Genomic DNA, 19582 nt, shown 5'->3' on the forward strand with positions numbered 1-19582 from the left:
AAGTAAGGTGGAAGGGTATCCCCACCTCCTTTGGACACAGGCATTTTGACACATAGGCAGTAATCCTTCTTTTGTCCTACAGCCCCCCTCTGCTTCTGGCGGCTGAAAACTTCACCTTGTTTATCAAGAACAGTATCACCTTCCCCAAGTTCAAAGTCGCCAGGTAAGCCCAGGATCCATGAGATCGTGTGGGGCAGTCCTCATGCTATACGGTAATGTTGTTGTTGTTGTTGTTGTTGTTGTTGTTGTTGTTGTTGTTGTGTTGTTCTTATATTACCTGCCCCTCCAGGGCGACTTATAAAATTAAAAACAGTTTAAAAGAAGTTAGAATCATATAAGGGTTTGTTATTCTGGCTGGAGTGTAATGGAAATTCATAAGATTTTGGAATGCAGAAATATAGTAAATCATCATCAAACCATCAATTCTAGTACACGGGGGGGAGGGGGAGCACCTAAATTGTATAATTTGGCTTTGGAATGATTGGCATTATTAATGGTATTATAATTTGGCATTGTTATAATGAGGCTTTTATTGGATTATTGTGATGGAAAAGAATTATTTAATTTTTTAAAAAGTTAGAATCATAAAAATAAAGTAGGTCCTAAAATCGTACAGCTCAAGCCAGGGCAAAGAGGTGGGTCTTCAGCATCCTCTGTGTTATGTTGAATAGGATCCAAATTGGATTCAGAATGCAGCAGTCTGATTGGTCCTAGAACAATAGGATTCAGAATGCAGCAGTCTGATTGGTCCTAGAACAATAGGATCCAGAATGCAGCAGTCTGATTGGGCCACAGGAGCCACCCAATCCAACTCCAGCTGGAAGTGAATCCGCAACCTGATTGGCCTACAGGAGAATCCTGGAATTAGCCAATCACATGGGGCCCATTGTGTAAATAATGTATATAAAGCAGACATTTTGGGGGAACTTCCATTCCTCCTCACTACTATGAGCTGAATAAAGAGCATGAAATCCACACTCGACTCTGAGTATATTTCACTCTGGAAGCTGTATAATGAAGCTGGACACAGGACTCCAGGCGGGGTCCTGTCTTGAACCTACCCTGCCTTTTCCGCTCACGGCATGATGCTCAAGGCAGCTGGCAGCCCAGTTAACAACCCTATGTAGTGAGCCACCCGCAAACAGAGATGACCAGGTTTGTTTCTTCCTCTTCCGCAGACGTAACCTTGTGGAGCGAGTCACCAAGAGCTACCTCAGGAACTGCACCTACCACAAAGACAGGGACCCCCTGTGTCCTGTGTTTGAGCTGGGGTACGTGGTGGAGGAATCCGGGCAGAAGTTTTCCGTTCTCGCCCTTAAGGTGAGGACTTCCTCCTGGCCAGTCTGGGCAAGGGGAAATGGGTTGACTAGTAGGTGCTGAGTCAAAGTGGGTAGGGTGCTAAGCAGGCATGGATGGCTCCAACTCCTTCAGACGCAAACCAGTTTTGCAGGCCGTGCCAGATTTACTTATAAGCTAAACAAGCTATAGCTTAGGGCCCCACTCTCTTAGGCCCCCCCAAAAATTTAGGATGTCCTCTTGTTCCCCTGGGCAGGGGGGCGTCGTTGGCATCACCATCTCCTGGGACTGTGACCTCGACTGGCCTGTGAGGCACTGTGTGCCCGTTTACCGGTTCCATGGGCTTTACAATGACGACAACAACCTCTCTCCAGGGTTCAACTTCAGGTACGGTGGCCTTTTGGGGTTGTTCTGTCCCGTCTGTCTGTCTCTCCCCCCCCCCCCACCTATTTATTTATTCCATTTGTATCCCCACCTTTGCCTCCAAGGAGCTCAACGTGGCATGCTCAGCTCTTCTCCCTCTCCATTTTTTCCTCACAACAACTCTGTGAGGTAGGTCAGCCTGAGAGAGGCAGGGACTGGTCCTCAAGGTCACATCCATGGCTCAGTGGGGAGATTTGAACCCTAGTCTCTCCCAGGTCCTAGTCCGTCACTATAACCAATATGCCACTCACCAATAAATGCCAGCTGCTGGCATCATACATGGGGAGAGCAGTGCTGTGAGGGGGGTGGTCTGGGGAGAGCCTTGAGGGCCAGACAGAGAGAGACTCTGAGGATTCCAGTTCCAGGAACCCTTGTTCGTTTTCATGCATACAAATTGCCTCTTTTTGCTTCGAAAGGTACGCCAAATATTACAGAGAAAATGGAAGAGACCTAAGAACCCTGTACAAGGTGTTTGGCATCCGATTTGACATTCTGGTGAACGGGAAGGTAAGGCTCGCTTTGAAAAACGGTTGGTGTTTTCTCCTTGTGGCCTTGATTGTTGTGAGTGGAGCATTCCTTCCAAGTAGGCTGGGCAACGTCAGTCAAATGCAGCTGCGGGTAGGGTTGCCAGACCTCCTGAAATATCTAGATTTGCCTGGCTCCCTCCAGGTGGCAGGGATGATGATGATGATGATGATAATAATAATAATAATAATAATAATAATAATAATTTATTTATACCCGGCCCATTTGGCTGGGCTTCCCCAGCCACCCTGGGCAGCCCCCAACAAAATATTAAAATACAGTAATGCATCAAACATTAAAAGCTTCCCTAAACAGGGCTGCCTTCAGATGTCTTCTAAAAGTCTGGTAGTTGTTGTTCTCTTTGACATCTGGTGGGAGGGCGTTCCACAGGGCGGGTGCCACTACCGAGAAGGCCCTCTGCCTGGTTCCCTGTAACTTGGCTTCTCACAATGGGGGAACCGCCAGAAGGCCCTCGGCGCTGGACCTCAGTGGCCGGGTAGAACGATGCTTGAATCTCCAGGTGGGTGAGAGCTCCTTCAATAATAATAAAAATATTGGGAAGAATGTGCATGCAGCTTGCTGGCTGCAAATTATAGCCTAGACTATCTGGGTTGGTGGGTTGCCTTCCTCTGCTCCCCTCTCCCAATTAACCTCCATCTCCAGGGCCTGCCCCATGACATTACATGGGGCCATCCCTAGGTCTCAGGTTTGGACCTTGAAATCTCAGGGTCTGGGATGCTCCTGACCTGGCAATCCTAGCTGTGTCCCTGGTTTGACCAACCCTCACCCCCTCATCTATCCCAGCTTTTCTTAAAGGCGTTCAGGGCAGTATACATGGTTCTCCACCTCCATCTCATCCTCACAACAACCTTGTGAGGTAGGTGACACCAGGAGCAAGTATCATGAGCCCAAACTTCTTGGTTGAGTGAGGATTTGAACTCGGGTCTCCTTGTCAGTTGCTCTAACCCAAAGAAGGGAACCTGTGGCCCTCCAGGTGTTAACTGGAGTCCAGGCAGGATGATGGAAGCTGGGAGTTCAGCAACATCTGGAGGGATGAAGGTTCCTCACTACTCCTCTAACCACTATACCTCAGTGCCTCTCAGTCCCAGGTTGAAAGCTCAAGCAGAAGGTTTACCTGCATTGGGTGCAGATCACATACTCCGTATTGTGAAAATCCTATTGTTTTAGATGGACTTTATTCCCAAGCAAGATGCAAATCAGGGGGTGGGGCATTCCCAGGCCACACCCCTTCCTGCAGCTTTAATCACCCACAGTTGTGCAGAATTAACCAATCAAAGCTCACTTGCTTTCTTTGGTGGCCATTAAGGACAGTAACACTTCTCCCCTTGCCATCTCTGTTCCTATGCAGGCAGGAAAATTTGACATTATTCCAACGATGACAACCATAGGCTCCGGGATTGGCATCTTTGGAGTGGTAAGTGCTGTTATGAAGAACCCCAGAGGAGTCTGGCTGCTAGATCAGGCCCTAGAGGGTCAGTCTAGTCTCACAGTGGCCAACCAGATGGCTGTGGCAAACTCTGAAGCAGGACCCGGGTGCAAGAGCACTCTCCTCACTTGTAACGCCCAGCCACTGGAATTCGGAATCAACAACAGCACCTCCAACAGCAGACAGAACACAGCCACCATGGCTAGTAGCCACTGAGGGTCCTTTTCTCCATTAATCTAATTCTCTTGTAGAGCCATCCAAGTTGGTCGCCATCACTGCCTCCTGTGGCAGGGAGTTCCCCAATTTCACTATGTGCTGTGTAAGGAAGTACAGTGGTACCTCGGGTTACAGATGCTTCAGGTTACAGACTCCACTAACCCAGAAATAGTACCTCGGGTTAAGAACGTTACCTCAGGATGGGACTAGAAATCGTGCAGAGGCAGCAGGAGGCCCCATTAGCTAAAGTGGTGCTTCAGGTTAAGAACAGTTTCAGGTTAAGAACGAATTAAGCTCTATTCTGTCTATGAAACAGGTGAAACTCCAAAAGAATCTGCAGGCATTTACAACCTCGGGGGTTGTTGTCACTTAATTCATCAACATAAAGAGAGGACAGAAGAAGACACAGATTTGCCAGAGATCTGCATGCCAAATTATTGGCATAGAAGCCAATTTGGATTCAGTGGCTATAGTTTAAATGCAACATGCAACCCATCTCGCCATTGTTGGGAAGACTGTGACCAGGTGGTATATGTGGTTTTCTCAGGCCACATTCACACCATCCATTTAAAATACTCTGGTGCCACTTCTGATGGTCATGGCATCCTGGAGTTATGGGTGCTGAGAGTTGTTAGGAGACCCCATGTTCCTCTCACAAAGATCCCTGGAAAGAGGGACTGATTGTTCAACCACTTTGGGAACTGAAGCTCTGTGAGGGGCATAGGAGCCTCACAGCACCCTTAACAAACTACAGTTCCCAGAAGTCTTTGGGAGATGTCATCAAGCCTCTGCTTAAAAACCTCCAACAAAGGAGAGTTCACCAGCTTATAAGGGAGTCCATTATACCCTCCAACGTCTCTCCAATGAAAATAGGGACAATAATAATAATAATAATAATAATAATAATAATAATAATAATTTATTTGTACCCCACCCATCTGGCTGGGTTTCCCCAGCCACTCTGGGCGGCTTCCATAAAGACAAAAAATACACTAAGGAAAAGCGGGATATTCCGGGATCAAATCAGAAACCAGGACAGCTTCTGTGAATCCCGTAATGTCCCTGGAAAAGAGGAACACTTGAAGGGTCTGGTCCATTCCACTGTTGAACAGCTTTTAAGAAAGTTATTCCCAATGTTAGTCGGAGTCCATGTGCTGATTTTTTCTACCCGTGTGAGTACACTGACATTCACCGCCCTTTCAGAGATTTAGCTTCCAGAGACTCAATTTTTCTGTGAAAGATTATAATGGGAGACAAAACTAGCTTTAGAAGGAGCACATGGCAGAAAACAGAGACTTCATTACCTTGTAAATAAGGAAAGTGAGAGTGTCTGTGGGAATGGCAGGAGGGCATTGTCACTCAGGTCCATCTCTAGCCACCCAAAGCACATGTCAACAACACTGGAAGTCCTGTTTTGTCTTCTGCAGGCCTCTGTACTTTGTGATCTCCTTCTGCTCAACTTCCTATCCAACCGGGACTACTACAAGCAGAAGAAGTTCAAGTATGCAGAACAGGATTCCATCAAACCTGTGAGTAGGCATCACGTTCTTCCTCCTCTCCAGATGGGCCGCAACACGCCATAAATCTGGGCCGTGTCTGCTGCTCGCCGTGGTTAACGGTTTGGGCTTGGAAGAGGGTGGTTTAGATTCCAATCCTTTTTTGGCCATAATGCTCAAGAAGCAACAGCAGCCATGCCACAATCTGTTGACCCAAGGCCGGCTCTACTGTTAGGTGGCGTGTGGTGGCAGCCTTAGTTGCTGAGGGGTGGCAGCGAGATGTTGGAAGGCAGAATTGGGGGCTTCACGTTATGCCCTACACTCGCTTTAGCTGCCCTCCAGTGTGGTGTGGGCGTCTACCCCAACACCAGCGCTTACGTAAGATTTGAGTGCAAGACCAGTCGGCTTCTGTAGCCGGAATGAGGAAGGCGCATCACCTTGTCCTTTGCCTCAGGCGGCAAAATGTTTTCAGCCAGCTCTGACTTGGGTCACATGCATTTAAAGCATTGCAATACCACTTTAGACAGTCAGGGCTTCCCCCAAAGCATTCTGGGAGCTGTAGTTTTTTTAAAGGGTGTGATAATTGTTAGAAGACCCCATTCCCCTCACAGAGATATAATTCCCAGAGTTCCCTGGGAAGAGGGGTTGACTGTTAAATCACTCTGAGAATTGAAGTTCTGGGAGGAGAATAGGAGGCTCCTAACAACTCTCAGCACCCTTAAAAACTCCCAGAATTCTTTGGGGGGAAGCCATGACTGCTTCAAGGGGCATCATAGTGCTTTAAACAGATAGTGTGAATGTGGCTCATCATGACAGGGTGAGGTTTATTTATTTATTTTCCTTTAATTCAAAGAGCTAGGGAGCCTGTAGCCATTCATATAATGTTCTTTCTTTCATTCCACCCCTCAAGAGTTTTTGAGGGGGGAAGGCTTTCATTTTGCTCCCGGTGAAAAAGAGGAAATTTTGGGGATGCGATGCCGGGATGAACCAACATGTCTCTCATTTTATTTATTTTATTTTGGCGTGGGGAAAATCTTAGGAAAAAGAAGATGCCGTCATGTGTGACTTACACGGGAAGGAAAAGGTTGTTCAATGAAATTGTAAGTGGCTATGAAAAACAGTATAAAATGAGGTGGTGACTGAGTGCGCAAACCTATGCATGTCTGCTTGGCAGTAAATCCCACTGAATTCAACAGGATTTAGTCCAAATTAAGCTTCATCTGTCCTCATCTAAATATCCTGTTCAATCATTTTGTCCCAAATGCAAAAACCTCACCCATCAAGCATGTGGTCACATGACGTCCATTTCACAGATAAAACCAACATTGAACAATAAACCATCACAATCATCATAAATTGTCATATTAATTTATAAGGACCTGAACAACTTAGGACCCAAGTATTTTACCTTGGGAAAATCATAGAATTGTAGAATTGGACCAGACCAGGAGCATCATCTAGTCCTGCCCCCTGCCAATCATATTTATTTATTTATTTATTTCCTAAAACTGGTACACCACGACTGTTTTTTTTAAAAAAACCAAAAACCATCAGAGCATAAAAAGCAAAGAAGAATGAAATTATCAGTTTAAAAAATGTTAAAAACAAGGATTTAAAACATCAAAAAAGGTAGAATCAACAATATACTAAAAACAGGCTAAAACGTGCATCAGCATTCTACATATCTAGTAGGCTTATCTAAATAAAAATGTTTTCAGCGGGTGCTGGAAAGAGTACAGTGAAAGCACCTGCCTGATTTCCACAGGCAGGGAGTTCCAACGTGTAGGTGCAGCCGCACTAAAAGGTGGATTTCTTACGCAATGGGTATTGTGTGGCACCCGTAACAGTGCCAGTTCTGCATGTTGAAGCACTCAAGTGGACATAGATGGGAGGGGGGGGGTGAGGCAATCTCCCAAGGAAACTGGTCCCAAGTTGCTAAGGGCTTTATATACTAATAGTAACAACACCTTGAACTCAGCCCGGTAGGAAATCAGCAACCAGTGCAGAGCTCTGAGCACAGGTGTTACATGCTGACAAGGCCTCAGTCCTGCTAGCAATCGTGCTGCAATATTCCACACTCACTGCAGGTTCTGGATCAAGTGCATGAGAAGCCCCCATTCAAGGGCATTCAAGGTTGGTATTTTTCTTGGTTCCCCTCCCCCCCGGGGGCAGAGGAAGGGCGGTGTGGTGGGGGGGGGCAGGCCACCTCGGGTGTCACCACAGAAGCAAAAAAAAACTTGTTTTGATGAATTGGAAGAGCCACAAAAAGATTCCATTGAGCACATGGATTGATAATATGGACAGATTAGCTACATACGAACAAATTGCATGTCGACACAAATGAAGAATGGATAAATATGAAGAAATCTGGAAGGAATATTTAAGCGATAAGGCGGATAGTGGTGGGAAGTAGGGGGAGGAGAGAGAGGTGGGGAAATATTGTTTAAAAGGGTGTTGTTGTTGCTTAGTTGTTTAGTCGTGTCCGACTCTTCGTGACCCCATGGGCCAGAGCACGCCAGGCACTCCTGTCTTCCACTGCCTCCTGCAGTTTGGTCAAACTCATGCTGGTAGCTACGAGAACACTGTCCAGCCATCTTGTCCTCTGTCGTCCCCTTCTCCTTGTGCCCTCCATCTTTCCCAACATCAGGGTCTTTTCCAGGGAGTCTTGTCTTCTCATGAGGTGGCCAAAGTATTGGAGCCTCAGCTTCAGGATCTGTCCTTCCAGTGAGCACTCAGGGCTGATTTCCTTAAGAATGGATAGGTTTGATCTTCTTGCAGTCCAAGGGTGTAGTCATAGGTATATCAGTGTATTCAAATCTGAATTGTCAAATCGTGTTACAGTGGTACCTCAGGTTACTTACGCTTCAGGTTACATACACTTCAGGTTACAGACTCTGCTAACCCAAAAATAGTGTTTCAGGTTAAGAACTTTGCTTCAGGATGAGAACAGAAATCATGCTCCGGTGGTGCGGCAGCAGTAGGAGGCCCCATTAGCTAAAGTGGTGCTTCAGGTTAAGAATAGTTTCAGGTTAAGAACGGACCTCCTGAACGAATTAAGTACCTAACCCGAGGTACCGCTGTATTAGTGTTATTATGGTTTTTGTTGTATGTGTCTTTTGAGATTGTTGTTTGTATTGAAAAAAAATATTAAATAATTTTTTTAAAAAAACACCACTGGGGGGGGGGTGACAAAATGTCGGGCGGCACTCACCGCAGGGCCTGCAGCGCGCCTTAGCCACGCGTCTCTCCTGGGAGTGACGCGGTAGCTTGGGCGCCCGCAGGCTCTGTGCTGCCCCGAACGGTCTGCCTGCCACCTCTCCCTCAGTTGTAGGGCGGCTGAGTGGGAGGAGTCAGGTAGACTCCTCAGAGGTCCTGCGGAGTGTCCTGCCCTGGCTCACCCCGCCCCGCAGGAAGCTGGCCCTGACCACGTGCCGCCCCAGGTGCCTGATCGGCTTGCTCCGCCGCTGCCCCCCTTTCTTCCTCATATATTTACTTCTTAACTTCTTCCAGGATCCACTCACCAAGCACATGCCCTGCCTCCTCTTCCTTCTCCTTGAATATGTGGCTGTCGACCTGAGAGATTTATCCACCTACCCCTTCCTGCTGAACCCCGGAAACACGGGACTCGCCTCCATTCTATGGCTCGGAGAGGCTGTTTTATAGACTCCCCCAATATTCTCAGTGCAGAGAACACTGAGAGGATGTGTTTTTAAGAGTCACTTGAGGTGGACACTGGAACGCTATAAAAAAAGACAAGATGCAAGCTGTCTGGGGAGGATTTGAGACAGCCTCTGGGACTCTCGACTAGGGATGGTGCAGAAGCTGAGGACATATGTCGAAGTGAGAGGGGAAAGCAGCAATGGTCCTTCTTGGAGTTACACTATAGATGCAGCCAAATTGCGCGTAGTTTCTTTTGGAAGTTAGGGAACCAGTAATGTCAAACTAGCCTAGGGATGTGGGGTCGATTCCACTTGCATTTAAAGATGAACTTTCCTAGTAACAACGAAACAAGATACAGACTTAAAACACAGCCGTCCTTTGAAATTCACAATCTTGTGATGCAATTCTCTCATTCTCATTTTCCCCCATCTTAGGTTCAGTTGTCCACATTTCTACATCAGTTTGCAATTATATATCTTTTAAGAAGTCCTTGTGAAAATGCACCAGCATTTTAGTGCAAATTCTCATGTACACTTTTTTGCTTTTCTAAAACATATTTTATTGGTTTTCTTTGATGTATAGCAAAATATAACTAGTCAGCTAAACTTAATCGTAACACACACACGTCCAGTCTTGCCAGCTACTGGGTAACTATTCAATCCTTAATAATATTCATGTCTTTTTTTAGTTTTTCTACAAAATTTCTCCTGCATCACGCATTTTTGCATGCAAAGCATATTTTGGTTTGCTATTTTCACCAGCATATGCATTTCTATGAAAACTTTACCTGTGTACAATTCTTTGCACACACTGCTTGACCGAAAGAACAGATTTGCAAAATTCAGAGAAGTGCGAATTTTGAAGGACGGCTGTGTCTCTCGGTTCACAAAGTGTGAATTGCATAGATTCACGTTTACGTGTGAACCGAACCAAATTTCTCCTCCATTCCTACAAAGCTGATAAGAAGGACTTGCATCTGGGCTGGCCCTCTGCAGCAGAGAAATGTGTGGTTCTTTGGCAATGCCCAAAGTCCTTACAGATGGTGGTTCTATGTGAGCACCTCATCTTTGCCAATGGCATCAAACACTCCCAAGGCTGCCAGCGACTCTGAATGGGCCCCTTACGTAATGGCACAGCTCAGTGGTTTACACACACACACACACACACACACACACCACTGCCACGCTTTTCAGTCAACAGCTGTTCCTGCTGCATGAATCCCAGGGAAGGTGGGTTGCAGAGGCCTGTTTTGAAATAATATATTTTTTATTTTTAAAAAAAGAGAAATAAAGACCTTTAGTTTTGGTACTACCTCAATTTTCTTTGCTCCGTGATTACCCTTGTGTGCATATTGCTGTGCAGCTGGCAGTAATGATGATTCCTGATTATTTATTGAATTTACATCTTGCTCTTCCTACCCGAGGAGCCCAGGGCGGCAAGCAGGTGTACCTTTAAAACAAACGCATTTCAAAATGGATTTTAAAGGTTGAAACATTCCTTAGTCCAATGATCATCAAATTGCTTGCAATGGTATTCTTCAGACTTCAACTTCATTCTGGTTGCTCCTTTCTGAACCTTCTCCAGCTATCCTTTTTGAGAGGAGATAATAATAATAATAATAATAATAATAATAATAATAATAATAATAATTTGTTTATACGCTGCCCATCTGGCTGGGTTTCCCCAGCCACTCTGGGCGGCTTTCAACAGAATATTAAAATACTGTAGTCTTTTAAACATTAAAAGCTTCCCTAAACAGGGCTGCCTTCAGATGTCTTCTAAAAGTCTGGTACAGTAGTTGTTTATCTCTTTGACATCTGGTGGGAGGACATTCCACAGGGTAGATGCCACTACCGAGAAGGCCCTCTGCCTGGTTCCCTGTAACTTGGCTTCTCACAGCGAGGGAATTGCCAGAAGGCCCTCGGCGCTGGACCTCAGTGTCCAGGCAGAACGATGGAGGTGGAGATGCTCCTTCAGGTATACTGGGCCGAGGCCGTTTAGGGCTTTAAAGGTCAGCACCAACACTTTGAATTGTGCTCGGAAATGTACTGGGAGCCAGCGTAGGTCTTTCAAGACCGGTGCTATGTAGTCTCAGTGTTATGTGGTGATGGGAGCTGCACCATAGATTTGGATAACGGTGTTAGGATATTTCTTTAAACTTTTTTTTTTTCAGCAGTTGCTCATGGGCCTCAGACCCTCTAAGTGTCCCTGTTTTCCAGTGACAGTCTCATAATTATTGAAGCTGTCCTGGTTTCTGATTTGATCCTGGAATGTCCCGCTTTGCCTTAGGACATCTCTATTTTCACTGGAGAAATGTTGGAGGGTGTGGAATAGGACGTCCCTATTTTCACTGGAGAGATGTTGGAGGGGGTGTGTCTGTTTTCATCGGAGAAATGTTAGAAGGTATGGGGCCTTGGTTTCCAGACCTCTCACTATCCTGTGCCAGAGATTACAATCTCCTACCTGAGTGATAGATTTTTGCCTCAGAACATGGGAGGCCTGCAGTGTAGCTAGCCTTTAATTTCTCAGGGACAAGAAGGCCGCTAGCATCAAATAACTGGCTCTACATCAGAGTGTTGCTTTGACAAATAAGAGTGGATATGGTTCCCCTTATTTGTAGCCCCTTTTACCACAACAATGTATTTCTTTTGCCTGTTAATGAAACAGGATAGATCAGAAAGGCCAGAAGTAACAAAGCCAGGATAGCTAAAAGCCCATACAAATATAATTCATTCATTCATTCCTTTCACTTAGTCCCAATTGCAGTATTAAAGCAGGCAGGCAGTTACTGCCCATTCAAAATGAAAAGACATTTTATTATAATCTGCAGCTTCTGTGGCTCCCCCCCCCCCCGCTGCCCTCTAGGCTCCTGGCTCTGCTTATTATCTCCTTCAGGAATGCAATGCAAGGCAAGGTTATTAAGATGATGTTTTCTCCCGCATAGACTCCGAGATAATGCTACCAAGGGGATAGTATCCTTGAAAATAGAACACAGTTACTGTAGTAAAAAAAATTGCTTCACCAAACACTGATTACAAAACAGCTTTCCTCTGCCTCTGTTTGGAGACTTCAGATCTCTCTGAAATAACAAAATAGAGGCGGGTGAACATCTGGGCCACGCCACACCTGTTTTCCCTCCTCAAGAACATTTGTTGATGTCCTCCTTAAAATCTGGTTCCCAGAGCTGGACACAACTCTGGATGTGGCCTGATCAGCAAAAAACAGAGCAGAACTACAGTCCTCTTCAGGGGCAGAAGCAGTTCGGACCTTGGCATCTGCAGGGATGGCTGGGAGAGAACCCAAACTCAACTCCTGGAGAACGACAGCCGGGCTGTGTAGGAAATACTGAGCTGGGTGGAACACAGTAAGGCAGTACCCTCTGTTCATGGAAGCTATGAGAGCACCCCGTTCCGCTGCCTCCATCACTCTCCATGAGTTGTTGTTGGAGGAGGAGGAGGAGGAGGAGGAGGAGGAGAAGAAGAAGAAGAAGAAGAAGAAGAAGAAGAAGAAGAAGAAGAGTAGCAGTAGTTTGGATTTGATATCCCGCTTTATAACTACCCTAAGGAGTCTCAAGGGAGGGCTGACTGGCGCTGTGGGTTAAACCACAGAGCCTAGGACTTGCTGATCAGAAGATTGGCGATTCGAATCCCCATGACAGGGTGAGCTCCCGTTGCTCGGTCCCTGCTCCTGCCACCTAGCAGTTTGAAAGCACGTCAAAGTATAAGTAGATAAATAGGCGGGAAGGTAAACGGTGTTTCCGTGCGCTCCTCTGGTTCGCCAGAAGCGGCTTAGTCATGCTGGCCACATGACCCAGAAGCTGTACACCGGCTCCCTCGGCCAATAAAGCGAGATGAGCGCCACAACCCCAGAGTCGGTCACGACTGGACCTAATGGTCAGGGGTCCCTTTACCTTTACCTTTAAGGAGTCTCAAAGTGGCTAACATTCTCCTTTCCCTTCCTCCCCCACAACAAACACTCTGTGAGGTGAGTGGGGCTGAGAGACTTCAAAGAAGTTTGACTGGCCCAAGGTCACCCAGCAGCTGCATGTGGAGGAGCGAAGACGCGAACCCGGTTCACCAGATTATGAGTCTATCGCTCTTAACCACTACACCACACTGGCACTACACCACAGAAGGAGCACTACACTATATCACAGAAGGACAGACAGGCATCTGAAGGTGGGAGCTTCCTAGGAAGGGCTTCAGGAGAAGGACGCAACAGCCACGCGCCCTTCAATCCCAGCCGCGCGAGGACAAGGCTGGGATCAAAGGGTGCATGGCGTCATTCTCACACTGCCCTCCCTAGTCCGCTTTGCAATCCCAGCCTCGCAAAGTGGCACAGGGCTGGCTCAGGGAGGGCAGCACGAGCAGCCCTGCTGCCCCCACCGAAAAATTCACCCGGGGCAATCGCCCCAGCAACCGCCTACACGCTACGCCCCTGACGCCTCTCTTGTTAAAGGAACGCTGGAGAGCATATCTGGATAGACGGGAAAAGATATCTCGGGTTAAAGGACACGGGATCACAAGTCACTATAGTCCACCCGGAGATAATCAGGGCTGAAGCCATAATTCCAGGAAAATTAATAAAATTAAAAGGCATTTCGAAACAAGCAGAGATCCTAAAGGTGGTGGAAATAGGTGTCAGGTTCAAAAACTGGGCAGGGAAGTGGCAGGTAGCCCTTTCGGAATAAATTCCCACCCCTGTGCTCATTCGTTGGGACATTTTAGAACATGTGCAGAGTACTTTCATAGTTACCAGAGCAAAAGGGAGCCTACAGTCACCTAATCCTGAAGGGGTGGATACAGTAGCAGAGGCAGACAATGCTGAACAACAGCAAGGGGATAATCAGTGTGAGGAAAGAAAAGACACCTTTTTGTTTCCTTTGACTAAAAGTCAAACTCCAAGTTTTGCCAAAAAACAAAAAGAAGATACTGAGTTACAAATGTACTTTGAGGCAGCCAAATCGGAGAGGCCGTTAACTCCTGAGTGCCCAGAACAGTTTTGTTTGAGCAACGACCTTTTATATCGAGAAGTCCTTGCCCCACCATCGGGGGGGGGGGGGCGAAGAAGTGAGATGACAGTAATCCCACATGATATAGAAGTTTATAAAATTATCCCCAGAAATGGAGTAGAAAAGGGGTTGCCTCCCTCTCAAGGCTAGAGGGTACATGTGTAGAAACTAGCCCATTGTACAAAGGTAAAATGTGCATCTATTGCTTTGCCCAATTTTGCTTCTGCCCCCCCCCCCCCGGCAAGGGGTTCCTTAGGTTGCAAGGATGGGAATGTGGCCCTGAATCAGAAAAAGATTCCCCAGCTTTAAGGGGACCTGATGGCTTTATAAGGGGATGAGACAAATGTTTGGAAAAGGTTTCCATCAAGGATTATTAGGCATGCTAGCTAAAACAGAACCTCAAAGTTAAGAGACCGTATACTTCCTAAATATTGCTAGGAAGAGAATATTTAGAGAGAGAGAGAGAGAGATTTTGCCTTCATTCATTCTTTTACTTTTAAAAAAGTTTTTTTGGTGCAGAGAGGAACTACTCCAAAGCATCTTTGCTCTAAAAAAGGAAAACTTTGATCAAATGCAACAGGACCTGTCTTTGGAATTGTTGTTGCAGTATTAGAAATTGGCCGGCAGAGGGGGTGAGAGCACTTGCAATAGCTCCCCTGGAAAAGTCACAGGCAGATTCTCCCATGTAAAACTTGGTGGTAAGTGAGGAAGACCACCACCACTGCTGACACCACTTTCAGGTCAGAATTTGAACTTTTCTCAAGCTGGACCTGCAGGCATGGCGTTGAAGAGCATTGGAAAATGCACAGCGGTGATCTCGTTTCCACGGAGGCAGAAACAACAAAAAGATTTGGCTGGGATCTTGAGGCTACCTGTTTCGACGTGGTGTATGTGGTGTTGTGATGATGTGAACAGCAAATTATCAGGGGGGGGTTGGACTATGTCTTCTCAATCCGGCCCACAGACGGTCTGGGAATCAGCATGTTTTTACATGAGTAGAGTGTGTGCTTTTATTTAAAATGCATCTCTGGGCAGTGGCGTAGCGTGGGGGGTGCAGGGGGGGCCAGCCGCACCGGGCGCAACATCTGGGGGTTAGGGTTAGGGGGCGCAAATCCACGGGTTAGGGGGCGCAAATCCATGGGTTAGGGGGTGCAAATTACTTGCCTTGCCCCGGGTGCTGACAACCCACGCTACGCCACTGTCTCTGGGTTATTTGTGGGGCACAGGAATTCGTTCACCCCCCCCATATATATATATATATATATATATGCAGGTTTTGGTGTCTTCGGGTGTCTTCCCGTGTAAGAGTTGGGGTGTCTAGGCGACGTTTCGACGAGGTCTCACTCGTCATCTTCAGGCTGGTGCTTTCGGCTTCTTGTTACTATATATATATAGTCTGGTCCACCACATGGTCTGAGGGACAATGGACTGGCCCACGGCTGAAAAAGGTTGCTGACCCCTACTGCCAAAGAAATAAAAAAATATTTTTATGTACACGACAACGGTGGCAAGAGTCTTAATAGCACAAGGATGGAAGAATGAGGAAATCCCGACAAGAAAAACTGATAGACTATGCGGAATTGGCAAAACTGACACACAAACTACGTGACAAGGATAACTGTGATTTTGAAGATGAATGGGAACCTTTTACGAAATATTTGAAGAAGCAACAAAATGAACTGGACTCTTTCGCAGGTTTTGAATAAACATTCACAAACTCTTTATTGTAATATATAGATAGATAATTTGAGGATCTTTACAATTTTACAATATGCAGACAGAAAGATGTGTTGAGAAACCAGAGAAAGGAGCTGAGGGAAGTCTGGGGTGGGGGGGTGGGAGGTTGGGTTTTTTGTTTAGGGGGAGGGGGAGGGGAGGGGAGGGGGGAAATGGAGGGGCGGAAATATGTGGATGATGTATTTTTGTTAAAATTATTGTGTTGAAATTTCTATTTATTTATTTTTTAAATGTTGCTGACCCCTGGACTGTATGATTCTTCCTTGCCCTTGTGGAATTCAGCAGGGAGGATGGGTACAAAACTAGAATGAGTTAGCTCTTCCTGTCATTGGCTCTGGCGCCACCTACTGGTGGGCTCCCTACCAGTCCCGATGGTCACCAGACACACTGCAGACAGACAGACACACATACAAAGCCAGTGTGGGGTAATGGTCAAAGTGTCAGACTTGGATCTGGGAGAACAGGTTCGAACCCCCACTTGGTAATGAAGCTCACTGGGTGACCACGGGGGCCAGTCACTGCCTCTCAGCCCTAACCTTCACAGGGTTGTTGTGCCACTGTGGTCTAAACCACTGAACCTCTTGGGCTTGCTGATCAGAAGGTTGGCGGTTCGAATTCCTGTGACTGGGTGAGCTCCCATTGCTCTGTCTCAGCTCCTGCCAACCTAGCAGTTCGAAAGCACGACAGTGCAAGTAGATAAATAGGTACCACTGCGGCGGGGAGGTAAACGGCATTTCTGTGTGTTCTGGTTTCTGTCATGGTGTCCCATTGCACCAGAAGTGGTTTAGTCATGCTGGCCACATGACCTGGAAAGCTGTCTGTGGACAAATACCAACTCCCTTGGCCTGAAAAGCGAGATGAGCGCCAAATCCCATATTTGCCTTGGACTGGACTTAACCATCCAAGGGTCCTTTACCTTTTTTACCTGTGGGAATCACAAGAGGCGGGAGAGGACCATATACCTTCAGTTCCTTGGAGAAAAAGGAGGGATGTAAATACAACAGGGCAGCAGTCAGAACCGTCTTTCCCATACCCGGCAAGTGGGGGAGCTGCGCGGCTTTGCCAGCAGCCTCCCCTTTCCCTGAACCCCTGTCAGCTGCCATAAGGCTGGCGGGTTTGCAGCTTCCCTCCCAAGCCTCTGCTGGGATCACTCTCCCACAGCGACATGGGGAAGAGTTGTGGGGGGCCCCCCAATGGCTGGCATTGCGCAGCTATGGCCACCCCAACCTTATTCGTGGTAATTTGAAGGTGCTGGGCAGATATTTGCACCCTGGCGCTGAATTTGCTGAAGACGGCCCTGGTCACGATGTCCCATTGTGCCAGAAGCTACTGTGAGGTCCATCATGAGATGTCCTCCAGCTTCTAATCACAGATACCAGCAGCCTTCAAGCAAGCAAACCTGTCTTATTATTGCTCCCTAGCATCCCACTGCCAGAGGATTGCCTCATTCCACTCACCAGTTTGCCTCCTCCAAGTAGAAGAAACCTGGGCAGTGCTAAATGTCACATCCATTGCCAGGTGTGTCCTGCTGGTAATAGAAAAGGCCTTTCCCCTTGGCCTGCCTTTATCTCCACTCAGTTGCCAAGAGCTTTTGTGACATCACAAGAAACCCACAGCCAATGGCAACAGCTGGGGAGCCATCATCTTCATTGCTTTGAGCCTCACAATGGCGAGTGGACCTATCAGTGATTGTGTGCTTGATTATTTGGGACACAAGTGGAGCTGTAGTCTAAACCACTGAGCCTCTTGGGGTTGCCGATGGGAAGTTCGGCGGTTCAAATCCCCGTGGCAGGGTGAGCTCCTGTTGCTCAGTCCCTGCTCCTGCCAGCCTAGGAGTTCGAAAGCATGCCAGTGCAAGTAGATCAATAGGTACCGCTGCGGCGGGAAGGTAAACGACGTTTCCATGTGCTCTGGTTTCTCTCAAGCTCAGAGCCATCTTTCCCATAGGGCTTAGTGGTGCATTGTGCCAGGGCACCAGCCTCCCAGGGGCGCCCCAGCAAGTGGGGGAAATGCGCAGCTTTGCCGACGGCCTCCCCTTTCCCTGCACCCCCGTCAGCTGCGCCCCACCAACCATAAGGTTGGCAGGCATGCCTCTGCAAGGATTGCTCTCCTCCCACAGAGGCTTGGGAGGAGCACAACATCACACCCAAGCCTCTGCAGAGATCGCTCTCCCGCAGTGGCATGGGGGAAAAGTTGTGCACCCCCCCCCCCAGTGGCTGGTCATGCCACCCAAACACTATGTGGTAATTTTGGGGCATTGGGCGGATATTTGCACCCCGGCGCTGCATCTGCTAAAGACGGCCCTGGCAGCAGTGTTCCTTGGTAGAAGAATTGGAGACGTTACTATTGTGACCCTGCTTTCATCTGTGAAATGCTGGAGCATCTGCTTTTCTGGTTCAGGCAGCAAAGAGTCTTGGTCTTGGCCGGGCCCTGCCATTGGGCGTTCACTATGTGTGTACAAGTGGCCCTGCTGCCACTGTTCTCAAGCTCTTCCCGAGTCCCCCCCCTCTCTTTTCCTGCTTTGTGTTTGCATTTTCAAGCTCTTCCAGAGGCTTTCCCTGATTCATCTTCTCCAGATGGAACCTCGTCACTTTCCAGATATTTCGTCAGCTAGAAGTGAAAGGCAGCCTGCAAATGAGTCACAAGGCTGCAGAGGGAGGGGTGCGGAAAATATGAATGAACAGTCTGAGAAAAGACGGCGGCAGCTGGATTGAGCTCTGTTTATGCCTCGGGCACATTTGGCAGGCAGCTGCAAAGGAAGAGCAACCCTAAAAATACTAAATAATTGCCTGTATCACAGGTGAGCAACCTGCCGCCCAGGCCGAAGGTGCTTCCATCCCAAAATAGTTCCTCCCTTCTCTTCTCTTCTCTTCTCTTCTCTTCTCTTCCTCACCTTTGCTGCTTTTTGAAAATGTCTCCTGCACACTTGCATATATATTCTGTGTGGCTTCAGTTATGTATTGCAGAATCATCAAATTGTAGAGTTGGAAGGGACTCCAAAGGTCATCTAGTCCAACCCCATTCAATGAAGGAATCTCAAGCATCCATCACAGATAGGTATTCATCCTCTGCTTAAAACCTTCAATGAAAGATAGTCCACCACCTTCTGAGGGAGTCTGCTCCACTTTTGGACAGACTTACTGTCAGAAAGTTCTTCCTTATGTTTAGTCGGAATCTCTTTTCTTGTAACTGGAAACCACTGTTTCAGATTCTATGCTCTGGAGCAGGAGAAAACAAGCTTGCTCCATCTTCCATCTTGACAGCCCCTTAGATATTTGAAGATGGCTATCATATCTCCTCTCAGTCTCTTCTTACCCAGGCTAAACATGCCCAGCTCCCTCAACTGTTCCTCATAAGGCATGGTTTCTAGACCCTTCTCTGCCACCTTCCTCTGTACACATCCCAGCTTGTTAATATCCTTCTTAAACTGTGGTGCCCAGAACTGGACCCAGGACTCCAGGTGGGGTCTGACCAAGTCAGAATAGAGTGGTACTATTACTTCACTTGATTGGGACCCTATACAGTGGTACCTCGAGTTACATACGCTTCAGGTTACAGATGCTTCAGGTTACAGACTCCGCTAACCCAGAAATAGTACCTTGGATTAAGAACTTTACCTCAGGATGAGAGCAGATATCGTGCTCCGGCGGCGCGGAGGCAGCAGGAGGCCCCATTAGCTAAAGTGGTGCTTCAGGTTAAGAACAGTTTCAGGTTAAGTACAGACCTCTGGAATGAATTAAGTACTTAACCTGAAGTACCACTGTACTTCAG

At 47.3% G+C, this 19582-nt stretch overlaps 1 protein-coding gene across 1 annotated transcript in view; it reads left to right on the plus strand.

Moving 5' to 3' along the window:
* P2RX1 (purinergic receptor P2X 1) overlaps positions 1–10380 on the plus strand; it is a 29555-nt gene extending 19175 nt beyond the window's left edge. The window contains exons 6-13 of the mRNA XM_083479354.1: positions 83–163; positions 1179–1320; positions 1553–1683; positions 2136–2226; positions 3614–3679; positions 5335–5436; positions 6443–6503; positions 8914–10380. Of these exons, the coding sequence (XP_083335480.1) occupies positions 83–163; positions 1179–1320; positions 1553–1683; positions 2136–2226; positions 3614–3679; positions 5335–5436; positions 6443–6499 (670 nt within the window). The 3' untranslated portion in view covers positions 6500–6503; positions 8914–10380. The remainder of the gene's footprint in view (positions 1–82; positions 164–1178; positions 1321–1552; positions 1684–2135; positions 2227–3613; positions 3680–5334; positions 5437–6442; positions 6504–8913) is intronic.
* The last annotated feature ends 9202 nt before the right edge of the window (positions 10381–19582 follow it).

Source organism: Podarcis liolepis (genome assembly GCF_965112155.1).
Source record: "Podarcis liolepis genome assembly, chromosome: 16".
Taxonomy (NCBI): domain Eukaryota; kingdom Metazoa; phylum Chordata; class Lepidosauria; order Squamata; family Lacertidae; genus Podarcis; species Podarcis liolepis.